Genomic DNA, 12,646 nt, shown 5'->3' on the forward strand with positions numbered 1-12,646 from the left:
AATATTTTCCCAGGAATTTTGAAGATTTCTTACATGAGAGTCTGGTTGAATATTTAGATGTGAATGAAGAAAATGATTGTAACATTGCACTGTACGAACACACAATTAATAAGTAAGTAGGATCCATAGCAACCATAATTAAAACCTGTTCTGACTATAGAAACTACCTTCTCTTTTACTGTCATCTTCAGTCCTTCTATCTTTTACTCTTTTGACAGGAACTGTTAGAAATATACAATCTTTTTTTTTTTTTTTTGAACATGCAGGTTTGTTACATAGGTAAACGTGGGCCATGGTGGTTTGCTGTACCTATCAACCCATCACCTAGGTATTAAGCCCAGCATGCATTAGCTATTTATCTTGATGCTCTCCCTCTCCCAACCCCCTAACAGGCCCCCTGGTGTGTGTTGTTCCCTTCCCTGTGTCCATGTGTTCTCATTGTTCAGCTTCCACCTGTGAGTGAGAACATGCGGTGTTTGGTTTTCTGTTCCTGTGTTAGTTTGCTGAGGATGGCTTCCAGCTTCATCCATGTCCCTGCAAAGGACATGGTCTCATTCCTTTTTATGACTGCATAGTATTTCATGGTATATATGTATATTGTATATTTCCGTATGTACCATAAAGAAATATACAATTTTATAGCAGAGCATAACCCATCATTTATCCCAGTGAAGAGTATTACAAAGCAGCTAACAAGTCATCTTTAGATTTAATTATCCTTCCTATTCGTGTGACAGTTTATATATATACACACACACATTCATAGAAAGATGTATCCATATATCCATATAGATAGATAACCACATATATGTATATAAAACCATATATATATATATATGGTTGTTTTTTTTTTTTTTGAGACAAGGTCTTGCTCTGTCACCCAGAAGGAGTACAGTGGCACGACATAGCTCAGTGAAACTTTAAAACTCCTGATCTCAAGCGATCCTCCCACTTCAGTCTCCTGAGTAGTTGGAATTACAGGCATGAGCCACCATGCCCAGCCTTAATGTATATTTTTTAAAAGGAGTTGCTTCTCTGATTTTAATACTTGATTACTGCCAAAATCGAACTAATGAATCAGACTGTATAAAAATATACTTACCTCTTTTAGAGATGATTTTGTCCATGGACATCTGAATTCTTGTCAGTGCAGGAATTCTCTACATAGTCTGTTCAAAAACTCTAAGTTATGTGCAGTATACACTTGAATTGGTAGTATGTTCACAATATTTCTTCTTGAACAATGATATTTTTAGAAGCATCTGTGTTCCATTTGGAGTACATTAAAGAACATCTATATAACTTGCTGTCTGATGCATGTGACTGATGTACCACTTACCTGAAATTGGAATTCTTGCAGATATATTGCTAGAGAGTTTAATACTACCACCTAATAACTATTTATGTCTTCAATCAAGAATAAGTACTTTTCTGACCCAGTGTAATGGCTCACCCCTATAATCCCAGTGCTTTGGGAGGCTGAGGCAGGAGAATCGCCTGAGGCCAAGAGTTTGAGACCACCCTGGACAACATAGCAAGACCCTATGTCTAAAAATAAAAATAAAAAATTAGCTGGACACAGTGGCACACACCTGTAGTCCTAGCTACTTGGGAGGCTGAGGTGGAAGGATCACTGGATCCCAGGAGTTATGGGTTACATTGAGCTATGACTGTGCCCCTGCACTCCAGCCTGGGTGAGAACCTCTTAAAACAGGAAAAAGAAAAACTTTTCTGTTTTCTGCTACCAAATGAAATATATTACTTTTTAAAAGATTATAATTTACCAGCCTGGGTAACATGGCAAGACCCCATCTCTACAAAAAACTTAAAAATTAGCCAGGTGTGGTGATGTACGCCTGTAGTCCCAGTAACTCAGGGGGCTGAGGCTGGAGGATTGCATGAGTCCAGGAGGTGGAGACTCTGTGAGCCATGTTCATGCCACTGCACTCCAGCCTGGGTGGCAAAGCAAACCCTGTTGCCAATGTATATATTGCAAATATATATATTTTTTGCACTTTGTAAATAGTGCTTTTTAGTCAGAATTTTTCTTCCTTAAAGATGTGAATCTCTCAAAGTACTATTTTATACCCCTCATTTCAAAATTGACTGAGGGCCAGGTGTGGTGGGTCACACCTATAATCCCAGCAATTTGGGAGGCTAAGGCACGAGGGTTGCTGGAGCTCAGGAGTTCGAGATCAGCCTGGGCAGCACAGTGAGACCTCATCTCTACTAAAAATAAAAGAAAATTAGCCAAGTGTTGTGGTGTGCACCTATGATCCCAGCTACTTGGGAGGCTGAGGTGGAAGGATCACTTGAGCCCAGTTTGAGGCTGCAGTGAGCTATACTTGGAACACCACTGCATTCCAGCTTGGGCAAGAGAGTGAGACCCTTACTCACAAAAAAATATAGATATATATCCTGAGTATAAAAGAGAACTATTTTATAGTAGCCCCGTAAATGACAGTTCCATCCTTGTATTACTCAAGCCAACAAAACCCTCTGTTTCCGTCCTGACCCTTTTTCTCTATATCGACATCAATCCCTAGCTCATCATATGAGCCTTCCAAATACATCTGGAATCTGGACTCTTTTTCACTACGTCAGTCCATCACCTAGTCCAGGCCATTTCTATGTCTTACCTGGATTTTTGCAAAGGCCTCCTGACTATTTTGACACCTGTTCCCATACAGTCTTTTCCTAATAGAGCAGAGGGGGCATGTCCATTCTCTTCTCAGATCCCTCAGGGACTTTCCATCTCCCTCAGAAGTCCTTACAGAGGCCTTCCAGTTCCTGCACAATCTGCCCACTCCCATTTCTATCTCTCCCCACTCCCTGTTTCAACCACACTGGCCTCTTCTCCGAACACTCCAGGTGTGCCTCTGCCTCTGCCTGGAGCACTCTCTCACATACCTGCATGGCTCACTGCTTCACCTCCTCCGGGTCTTCACTCAGGTGTCACCTTCTCGTGAGACTTTTCTGACCACTCTATTGAAAATAGAAACCCTTATCTCTATCCACTCCTCTTTACTACTTTTTTTTTTTTTACTTCTTATGCCTATTACCATAGAGTAAAATTGGTATTTTACTGATGTATCTATGTATTGTCTGTCTCCCCTTACTTAGAAGCTTCACAAAGGCAAGGATTTTCATCTGGTTTTTCACTGATGTAAATGAATATAACTCTCAGCATTACCCAAATACCAAGCTATTCTATATGTCAAATTAATTTCATTTTAAAAATCTAGAAGTTTTTGTATTATTTAATTCATACTTATGTTTTTTAAAATATAGAAATGCATGAAGTACAAAGAATGAATCCCCTTCCTTTCCCATCCCACCAGACTCTACCCTCCAGAAGTCGCCAATGCTAATAATTTCTTGTGTACTATTCTAGATTTTTTTTCTGAGTACAAACATACACACATAATTCCACACAATGTGTGTGTATAAAACAGTGATAACATTTCCAGTGCCTTGATTTTGAAACTTAACCAGTATACTCTGGACATTTTCCATATTAGTATATATATTTATATACATGTGTATTTGTATACACAGCCATATGTCACTTAATGACGGGGATGCATTCTGAGAAGTTTGCTGTCAGGTGATTTCATTATGTGAATGTCGTAGTGTACTTAAACAAACCCAGATGGTGTCTGTCACCCACTATCACCTACTACACACATAGACTATATGCTAAAGCCTATTGCTTCTAGACTACAAACCTGTACAGCATATTACTCTACTGAACATTGTAGGCAGTTGTAACACAATGGTAAGTATTTGTGTATCAAAACATATCTAAACAGTTGACCCTTGAGCAATGAGGGTTTGAACTGCATGGGTCCACTTATACATAGATTTTTTCAATCAAAGCCAGATCAAAAATACAGTATTTGGGGGATGCAAAACTCACATTTATGGAGGGCCAACTTTTCATATACGTGCAGACTGTGATACTTGAGTATGCATGAATTTGGGTATACATGGAGGTCCTGGAACCAATCGCCCATGTATACCAAGAGACAATTGTATATGAATGTCTTATTCCTCAATAAACTTTAACTCACCATTAAAAAAAAAAAAACAAAAAAAAAATCTAAACAAAGAAAACGTGTAGTAAAAATGCAGTATTATAATCATTTGGAACCACCACCATTTATGTAGTCTATTGTTGACCAAAATGTTATGTGGTGTGTGACTGTATACATATATATATTTTTTAATTGCCGTTTGTTATTACATTATGTACCTACACATATTTAGTTTATTAACTAGTTTCCTACTGTTAAATATTTAGGTAATTTCCAATTTTTCTACTATTATAAACAATAGGTTACTTAGTTTTCATTCTAACTAAATGTAAGTGCTTTATACACAGTGAATAAGAAATCTCGGCCGAGTGCAGTGACTCACGCCTGTAATCCCAACACTTTGGGAGGCCAAGGCAGGCAGATCACCTGAGGTTGGGAGTTTGAGACCAGCCTGACCAACATGGAGAAACCCTGTCTCTACTAAAAATACAAAATTAACTGGGCGTGGTGGTGCATGTCTGTAATCCCAGCTACTCGGGAGGCTAAGGTGGGAGAATCGCTTGAACCCGGGAGGCGGAGGTGGCAGTGAGCCAAGATCGCACCATTGCACTCCAGCCTGGGCAAGAAGAGCGAAACTCCGCCTCAAGAAAAAAAAAAAAAAAAAAAGAAACCTCCCAATTCCTGTTCAGTTTCTAAACTGATGATTTTAAAAAGAATAATTTTTTTTTTTTTGTAAAATCAGAATCTAGAGTGTTTGGACTTCCAGTAATTATTAGATACTATATGAGTTTATGTTTGTTGTCACCATAAAAGAAAAAAACTTAAGATGTTTCTTTTCATTTTTCAACTCAATCCAATGTTAACATCTGAAAAAGTGGTTTTTACTTAGATGGAGAATGTCAACTTGGCCAATATTTAAACAAAGCAGTATATTTAAAAGAAAATCTGTTTTCTTCTAGACTATAAAATGTAGCTATAAGCTGATGTTCTTTAAAGAAAAAAGCAAAACAAAACTTAGAGTATTTGCCCTTCCTGCTTAACAAAGGAAGTCTTTTCCCTTCCTGCTTGTCTGAGAGGATTGGGGTTCTGCTAGGTCATAAGGTGAAAACAGTACTCTTCAAACCAAGAACCACATGGAAGGCACCTTCTCTCACCAAACTAGGGACGTAATTTAATACATGTGTTTTGGAAAAAAAAAATAGATGAATAACTGGAGAAATGGGGGATCTTTTACCAGGTACATTCCAGTGATGGGTTGGGACTTGGTTTCTTGGACATCACTTCAGTCCACAGGTGCTGTAAACCACTGAAATTCTTAAGGTTACACTTCACAAACACTTGAGGGAAAAATAGCGGGTTCACAGAGATCACAGATCCTGGATGACACATCTGGTACTTTCCACAAATACCTATAATTAATCTGGGTACTCTTTCCTACTAACACGTCTGAGTTGCTTCATCATTTGGCCAAAAAACTGAATTTTCTGCAGAAATATATTATGAAAGTAACCAAGATTCTAACATCTACTAGGTAAAATCTTACTTTGTGTCCAATACTACCCATAGCAGAGCTGTCCAGTAAAATAAAATGCAAGCCACCTATATAACCTCAAACTTTCTAATAGCCACATTAAAAAGGTGAAAAGAAACTGGTAAAATTATTTTAAATAACAGTTTTGTCAACATATCCAAAATATTATGTCAACAGGTAATTAATATAAAACTAATGAGCTATTTTACACTTTTTTTCCTACTATAAGTCCTCAAAATCTGGTGTGCGCTTACAGCACATTTCAATTTGGATGCCAATTTTTTATCAGAAATACTAGATCTCATTTCATAACATTTACACTTTTAAAAGATTCATAGATGTGAGTTGTTCCAAGATAAAAGGTTTTATATAACTGAACTATTTAAATTTCAATTTGAGTTTTAAAATTTAAAGTAATTAAGTAAAATTTAAAAATTCAGTTTCTCAGTCACACTAGCCTGGCATTTCAAGTGCCCAGTAGCCACAGTTATCTAGTGTCTAGTGGCTATGGTATTGGTCCCTGTTGGTCTATAGTAACTATTCTTTTTTTTTTGGCAAGATCTCAGCTCACTGCAACCTCCATCTCCTGGGTTCAAGCAATTCTCCTGCCTCAGCCTCCAGAGTAGCTGGGATTATAGGTGCCCGCCACCATGCCTGGCTAATTTTTTGTATTTTTTAAGTAGAGACAGTGTTTCACTGTGTTGGCTAGGCTGGTCTCGACCTACTGACCTCAAGTGATCCACCTGCCTCGGCCTCCCAAACTGCTGGGATTATAGGCGTGAGCCACTGCGCCCGGCTTATACTAACTCTTCTTTTTTTTTGAGACGGAGTCTCGCTCTCTCGCCAGGCTGGAGTGCAGTGGCATGATCTCGGCTCACTGCAACCTCTGCCTCCCGGGTTCAAGCAATTCTCCTGCCTCAGCCTCCCAAGTAGCTGCGACTACAGGTGCGTGCCACCACACCCAGCTAATTTGTATTTTTAATAGAGACAGGATTTCACCATGTTGGCCAGGATGGTCTCGATCTCTTGACCTCATTATCCACCTGCCTCGGCCTCTCAAAGTGCTGGGGTTACAGACATGAGCCACTGTGCTTGGCTAGTAACTGTATTTAAAGGACGTATATTCCACTCTTAAATGGTGATACAACGTACTCATTGATATATGTTAGAAGAATGAGGAAAAGCAGGCTACTCATCCATGTGGATATTGTTGATGTATTTCTATATGTTGAATATAGTAATTTATGTGTTAATTACAATTTCTTATGTTTTACTGTATTTTATTTAAGTATGTTTTTATTTTACCAGTTTTACTAGCATCAAATTTTAGTGACATATAAATCCCTTGAGGACCTGGATAACAATATTTTTGTACCCTTTAAGAGACATTCATTTTTGTACTTGATGCTTAAGATATGTGATTTTTACTTAACTTGTTAGAGACACCACCCACTTGGAGATTGAACCCTTCACTCTTCTCGGCGTGTGTGCTGGACTTATCCCATACCCTCACCATAACCAGTCACCGAGAAACACTTATCAGTGTGCCATGGGGAAACAAGCCATGGGTAAGATTTCCTTCTTGAAAGTTGGTTCTAAATACTTGGAAATACTTTTGGAAAAAGTCTTACATCTTTATTCCTGCTTCACCAGTATTATATGTTCCCAACCAGGCACTGGGAACACCTGAGGGTTACCAAGCCCAGGGAGTTGCCTATGGAACTCTGCAAGGCTTGGTGCCCTGCCATGTCTAAATCTTAAACAAAAAATGGAGAAACCCTCTCTAAACTTGTTTCCTTCACCAAACAAAGCAATATGTAATAAGTGTCACAGAATTAAGAGGGATAAATACAAAGAGAAAAGCCCTATAAGATGTAACTTGTTAACCTTGAGAGATGGGAGAAAGGGCAGAAAAACTCAAAGTTAAGGAGGAAGAGGGAGAAAAAAATAGATAAAGATGTACGATGTCTATTTGAATGTACCTTGTAATTGCCTGGTTGACAATCCCCAAACCCATTATACCCTTGCAATTGCTAGTGTATCTCCTAAAACTTATCCAATTCATGTCACACTGATTTCTGAGTTTATTTTCCTTCCTCTTTGTCTTCTCTTTCATCTATTAATTTATTTATTCATTCATTTGTAACATTTATTGAGCATAACTGTAGACTAGACATGAGGCTGGAGCCTGAAAATAGAGATGAGGCAGAGCCCTGTGCTCAGGGAGTTCAAAGTCTAGTAGGAGAGAGCAACAAATAAAACAGTAATCCAATCTGGTGTAATAAATGCTGTAATTGACAACCAAAATCTAAGAAAATTAGAAGAGGAAGATCACTTAAAGTGAGAGTGGGTTGTTTCTGAAGGGTAGAGCTGAGCTGAGTCTTGGAAGACTGAGTATTTTTGAAGGTATGGAAGTGTGAGCAAGTATGGCATAAGAGGTCTCAGTACTTTGGTGTGGCTGCCTAGTGTAGCATGGTACAGAGGCGTGAAGGGGAGGTGCCATATGTTAAGGAGTTTGAGTTTTATCTTGAAGGTTATACAGAGAGAATACCAGTGCCCCCTGACCCCGCCAAAAAAAAAGTTTTACTTATAAAGCTTTTTGAAATGTTTTAAAAAATCATTTAAATCCTAATATATTTAGTAAATTTTATTTTCATATATGCCCATGACACCAATATGATTGCCATCTCTGATTTAAAGTATGATACAAGGAGCTTCATAAAGAAACTATAAAAATATAGGGAGGGAGGCATTGCATTGCATTTGGGTAACAGCCAGAATGCATTTAGCTCCTCCATTACCAGCAACCAGCTGCAACTGACCATAGCTTGGCAATTAAGAAACCCTATTTCTTCATTATGGATAGAGAGTAGATATATTTCTTTTCAAGTTTTTATATTGCCCTCTGGTTAGCTACAAAGAAATAAAAAGCATTTTATCCTGCTACTATTTACCTGAATGATGTAATGCCTGGACAGTTGAGAATAATTCCCAGTGGGAAAATCTAAACAGCAGCTCATCAATTTAGCCTTTCCCATTCATCCTCAGTAGCAGTGTAGGCTGATTTCCCGCTTGTGCTTCTGACTTGCTAACAAGTTGAAATATACAGTACTGAACCCTGTGTGTCATGAAAGGGCTATCACTTCTATTGGGTTTACCAAACCATTTTGTTTCATGATGTGAATCCCAGCTGAAACAATACACCTTTTGTGTAGAACCTTCAGCAGAATTAACAGAAGACTAATCACTTCATCGCTAATGCCACTCTTCAGTGTGTTTGAAGATCGAAACAGAGCTGCAGCTATCTCCATGTAGTGAAGCTTTTTTAAAAAATAAAGAATAGACTTGAAAGAAAGAAATAATATTTTTATTTTTATAACTCCTCTCCCCACATACACCAAAAAAAAAAAGAAAAGAAAAACCCTTTATATGTGGCAATGAGTATCTGAAACGTTTGGTTAGTTACCACACACAGTTAAGCAGGATCAGTGTGTACAGAAAGCCAATTCAGTGTCTGTAGAGTTCTTTTGTAGTTTTCTGTGTGAAGGTTTTTTTTCTCGTTTTGTTTTGAGTGTCATTTGCAATTCATTGTCTGTGTTTTCTGAGGTTGGTGTATTCAGCTGCTCTGACCCTGGGTCCTGCACATTTAGCTCCGTGGATACAATCCTCTGACGTTACTGCTGACGCTAGGAAGACAAAAGCCACTGAATATCTTAAGTAATAAAAAAAAGCCTTTGTTACTGTTTGTTATTATAAAACACCTGACTGGAAAGAAAAGCAGCGAGATAAAAGTACATTTAGAGTTGGCATATAACGCGGCAGCATTTCTCTGTGGACACTGAAATAGCTGCAGAAGTATTGAGCAAAGTCTGCTTGAAAAATGACAAAAGGAAAAAGGTCGGCAGAGGGAGAAAACTCACAGCAGATACCCAGGTCTGTAATGCAGACTTCACACTTTGAGTAGGACTTCTCTGGATCGTTTTAATTCCTTGCAGTCTTTACAGCTGACAACTAAAACTCATACTCTATCCCATTTTTACTATGAGCCATTGCTGAACATTATTTAAATTCAGAGCTTCTATGTGGATTTTCTAAAATAATATTTTAGTTGGTATTCATCTGTCTGCTGGTCCATGTATAACATGCAAGATAATAGCTCAGAATTAATTCAGTAAATATTCTAGCCAATCTGGAAAATTTGCTCTTTACCATTCCCTACTGTCCCTCCCACTCCCCCTATAAGAGAGTGAAGAAATGAGAGAAAGTCATTTTCTATCACTATGAAGGAGACCAAGGCCAGCACAAACCACAGAGATGGAAAGCCTTACCTTCTATGTAAGAGAGCTAATCCACGATAAAACACCAGCAGAGAGTGTTTCTTAAATCTTAGGCGCTTTATTAATAAAGTTCGAGTTTCCACACAGCATCTTACTGTGCCACTGAGAAGCACTTCTCCATGGGTATGGCTGTGTGTGTATTGTGACATGGCTCAGAGCAAGAAGTCAGGTGGACATCTGGAAATGGCTGGATCTCCAGGTCACTCGCTCAGCACTACCAGGAAGGGCTGTGTGTTGGAGCCACATTTTGTGTCCTCATCGGCACCCGATGCCAAGTTCACATGAGCCACACTTTCATATCCTGCCCATTTATTAGTTGGCAATCCTCTAGTGGAACACTTTCTCCTGTGTAAAAGGATCATTCAGTTACTATCAGCTCAATTAATGAATATGCAGCACAGACCTTCCCAGACCTCAACAGTGGCTTCTTCTCACTACCCCTTCCTGCTTCAACTTCAAACTACTGGGACTTTTTGTAAAGCTCAGGAGTGAATGCAGCTTCTGTTTTCGTGTTTGTTTTTAATAGATTCTATTCCTAAGTAGATAGTTTCTTCCTTTATGTTCCGCACTTTACAGTAGGCTGAGATGCACTAGAAATAGGCTGGAGAATTTTGAGACACTAAAAACACAATATACAAAGATCCTCATAAAATTTTGTTTCATTCTACACCTCCTCCTTTCTGTTTGATTTGATTTTTAGCATATTTATTCTTTGTCCGTTTAAGGGTACAAAATGCAAAAAATGTTTTGGCCAAATTACCCCTGGAAATTATTTTTTGAATTCTGCTATTGGTTAAAAGTTTTTTTAATTATTATAGCTATTTTAGGTTTAGGCTTATGTGGTATTTCCTAAGACTAGAATGTTAGCAATGAATATATACATAAATATGGAGGTAAAATTGAGTACACTAAGTTTAGTATGTAGGTTTGAGTGGGAGGTAGAATGGATGATATTACAGGGTAATAAGGTATGAATTTTTATTATTACTAATATTGTTAATATTGGTCATAAATAATGTTACCCCTTACTGAGTATCCAAATTCTTTACATGCATTCTTTCTTTTTTTTTTTTTTTTTTTTGAGATGGAGTCTTGCTGTCACCCAGGCTGGAGTGCAGTGGCACGATCACAACTCACTGTGACCTCCACTTCCTGGGTTCAAGGAATTCTCCTGCCTTAGCCTCCTGAGTAGCTGGGACTACAGATGCACACCACCATGCCCAGCTGATTTTTTTTGTTTGTTTTTTAGTAGAGACAGGGTTTCACCATGTTGGCTAGGCTGATCTCGAACTCCTGACCTCAGGTGATCCACTTGCCTTGGCCTCCCAAAGTGCTGGGATTACAGGTGTGAACCACTGCACCCAGCCCATTTTTTTTAATCACAATAATAATCCTTTGAAATATAATACATACTTTTTTTTGTTCTGACAAGGAAGCTGAATCCCAGTTTTGTTGAGTAACATATAAAAGGTTTTCTATGTCTTCTATGTAATGTTACCTATAAAACTTACTAAAATTCTTCTCAACCAAAACTAACTTCTTTTCTCATTTTTTTCCTGTCCATTGTGGATCACGATCAGGCTGCCTTTTCTGGTAGAATGTAAATTATAAGCCCCTTGAAGTCAGGAGCTCCGTTATTTATTACAGGTTGAACATCCCTTATCTGAAATGCTTGGGACCAGGAGTGTTTCAGATTTTGGATTTTTTTTTATTTTGAAATATTTGCATATACATAATAAGATATCTTGGGGATGGGACCCAAGTCTAAACACGAAATCCGTTTAAGTTTCATAAACACTTTATATGCATAGCCTAAAGGTAATTTATACGATATTTTTAATAATTTTGTACATGAAGCAAAGTTTGACTAAGTTTTGACTACAACCCATCACCTGAGGTCAGGTGTGGAGTTTTCCACTTGTGGCGGCATGTTGGCGCTCAAAAAGTTTCTTATTTAGGAGCATTTTGGACTTTGGATTTTTGACTAAGGATGCTCAACCTGTGCTGCAGTTGACTCTTGAACAACACAGAGGTTAGGAGCACCAACTCCTCTCACAGTTGAAAATCTGTGTATAACTTTTGACTCCCCTAAAGCTAACTACTAATAGCCTGCTGTTGACTGGAAGCCTTACCAATAACATAGTCAATTAACACTTATTTTGTATGTGATATGTGTTATAAACTATATTCTTACAATTCAAATAAGCTAGATAAAAGAAAATGTTATTAAGGAAATTATAAGGAGGAGAAAATATATTTATTATTCTCTAAGTAGAAATGGATTATCATAAAGGTCTTTATCCTTGTTGTCTTCACACTGAGTAGGCTGAGGTATAGAGGAAGGGAGAGATTGGTCTTGCTGTCTCAGGGATAGTAGAGGCAAAAGAAAATCCATATATGAGTGGACCCTCACAGTTCAAATCCATGTTCAAGGGTCAACTGTATATCCTTTGTGTCTAGCATAGTGCCAGCTTAGTAGGGAATATAGTAAGTCATGTTTCAAAAATGAATGAATGAATGAATCTCTGAGAATATTAAAATCATTAAGGAGTCGGGTAGATTTTCGAAAAGAATTTTGAAACAAAGAATAAGTTGGAGGATTTATACAAATTGATTTTGATTTACTATAAAGCTACAGTAATACAGTATGATGTTGACAGAAGGGTAGACATATAGGTCAATGGAATTGGCATCAAGAGTCCAGAAATAGACTCAAACATTTATGGGCAATTGATTTTCAA

General features: G+C 38.0%; 1 protein-coding gene across 3 annotated transcripts in view; it reads left to right on the forward strand.

Annotated features, from left to right (window-relative positions):
- Positions 1-12,646, forward strand: part of POLR3B (RNA polymerase III subunit B) — a 145,494-nt gene that overhangs the window by 79,118 nt on the left and 53,730 nt on the right. For all 3 annotated transcript variants that reach the window (XM_054445060.2, XM_063646671.1, XM_063646673.1), the window contains exons 18-19: positions 14-112; positions 7,009-7,136. In XM_054445060.2, the coding sequence (XP_054301035.1) occupies positions 14-112; positions 7,009-7,136 (227 nt within the window). The remainder of the gene's footprint in view (positions 1-13; positions 113-7,008; positions 7,137-12,646) is intronic.

This window comes from Pongo pygmaeus, chromosome 10 (assembly GCF_028885625.2).
Source record: "Pongo pygmaeus isolate AG05252 chromosome 10, NHGRI_mPonPyg2-v2.0_pri, whole genome shotgun sequence".
NCBI classification, from domain to species: Eukaryota; Metazoa; Chordata; class Mammalia; order Primates; family Hominidae; genus Pongo; species Pongo pygmaeus.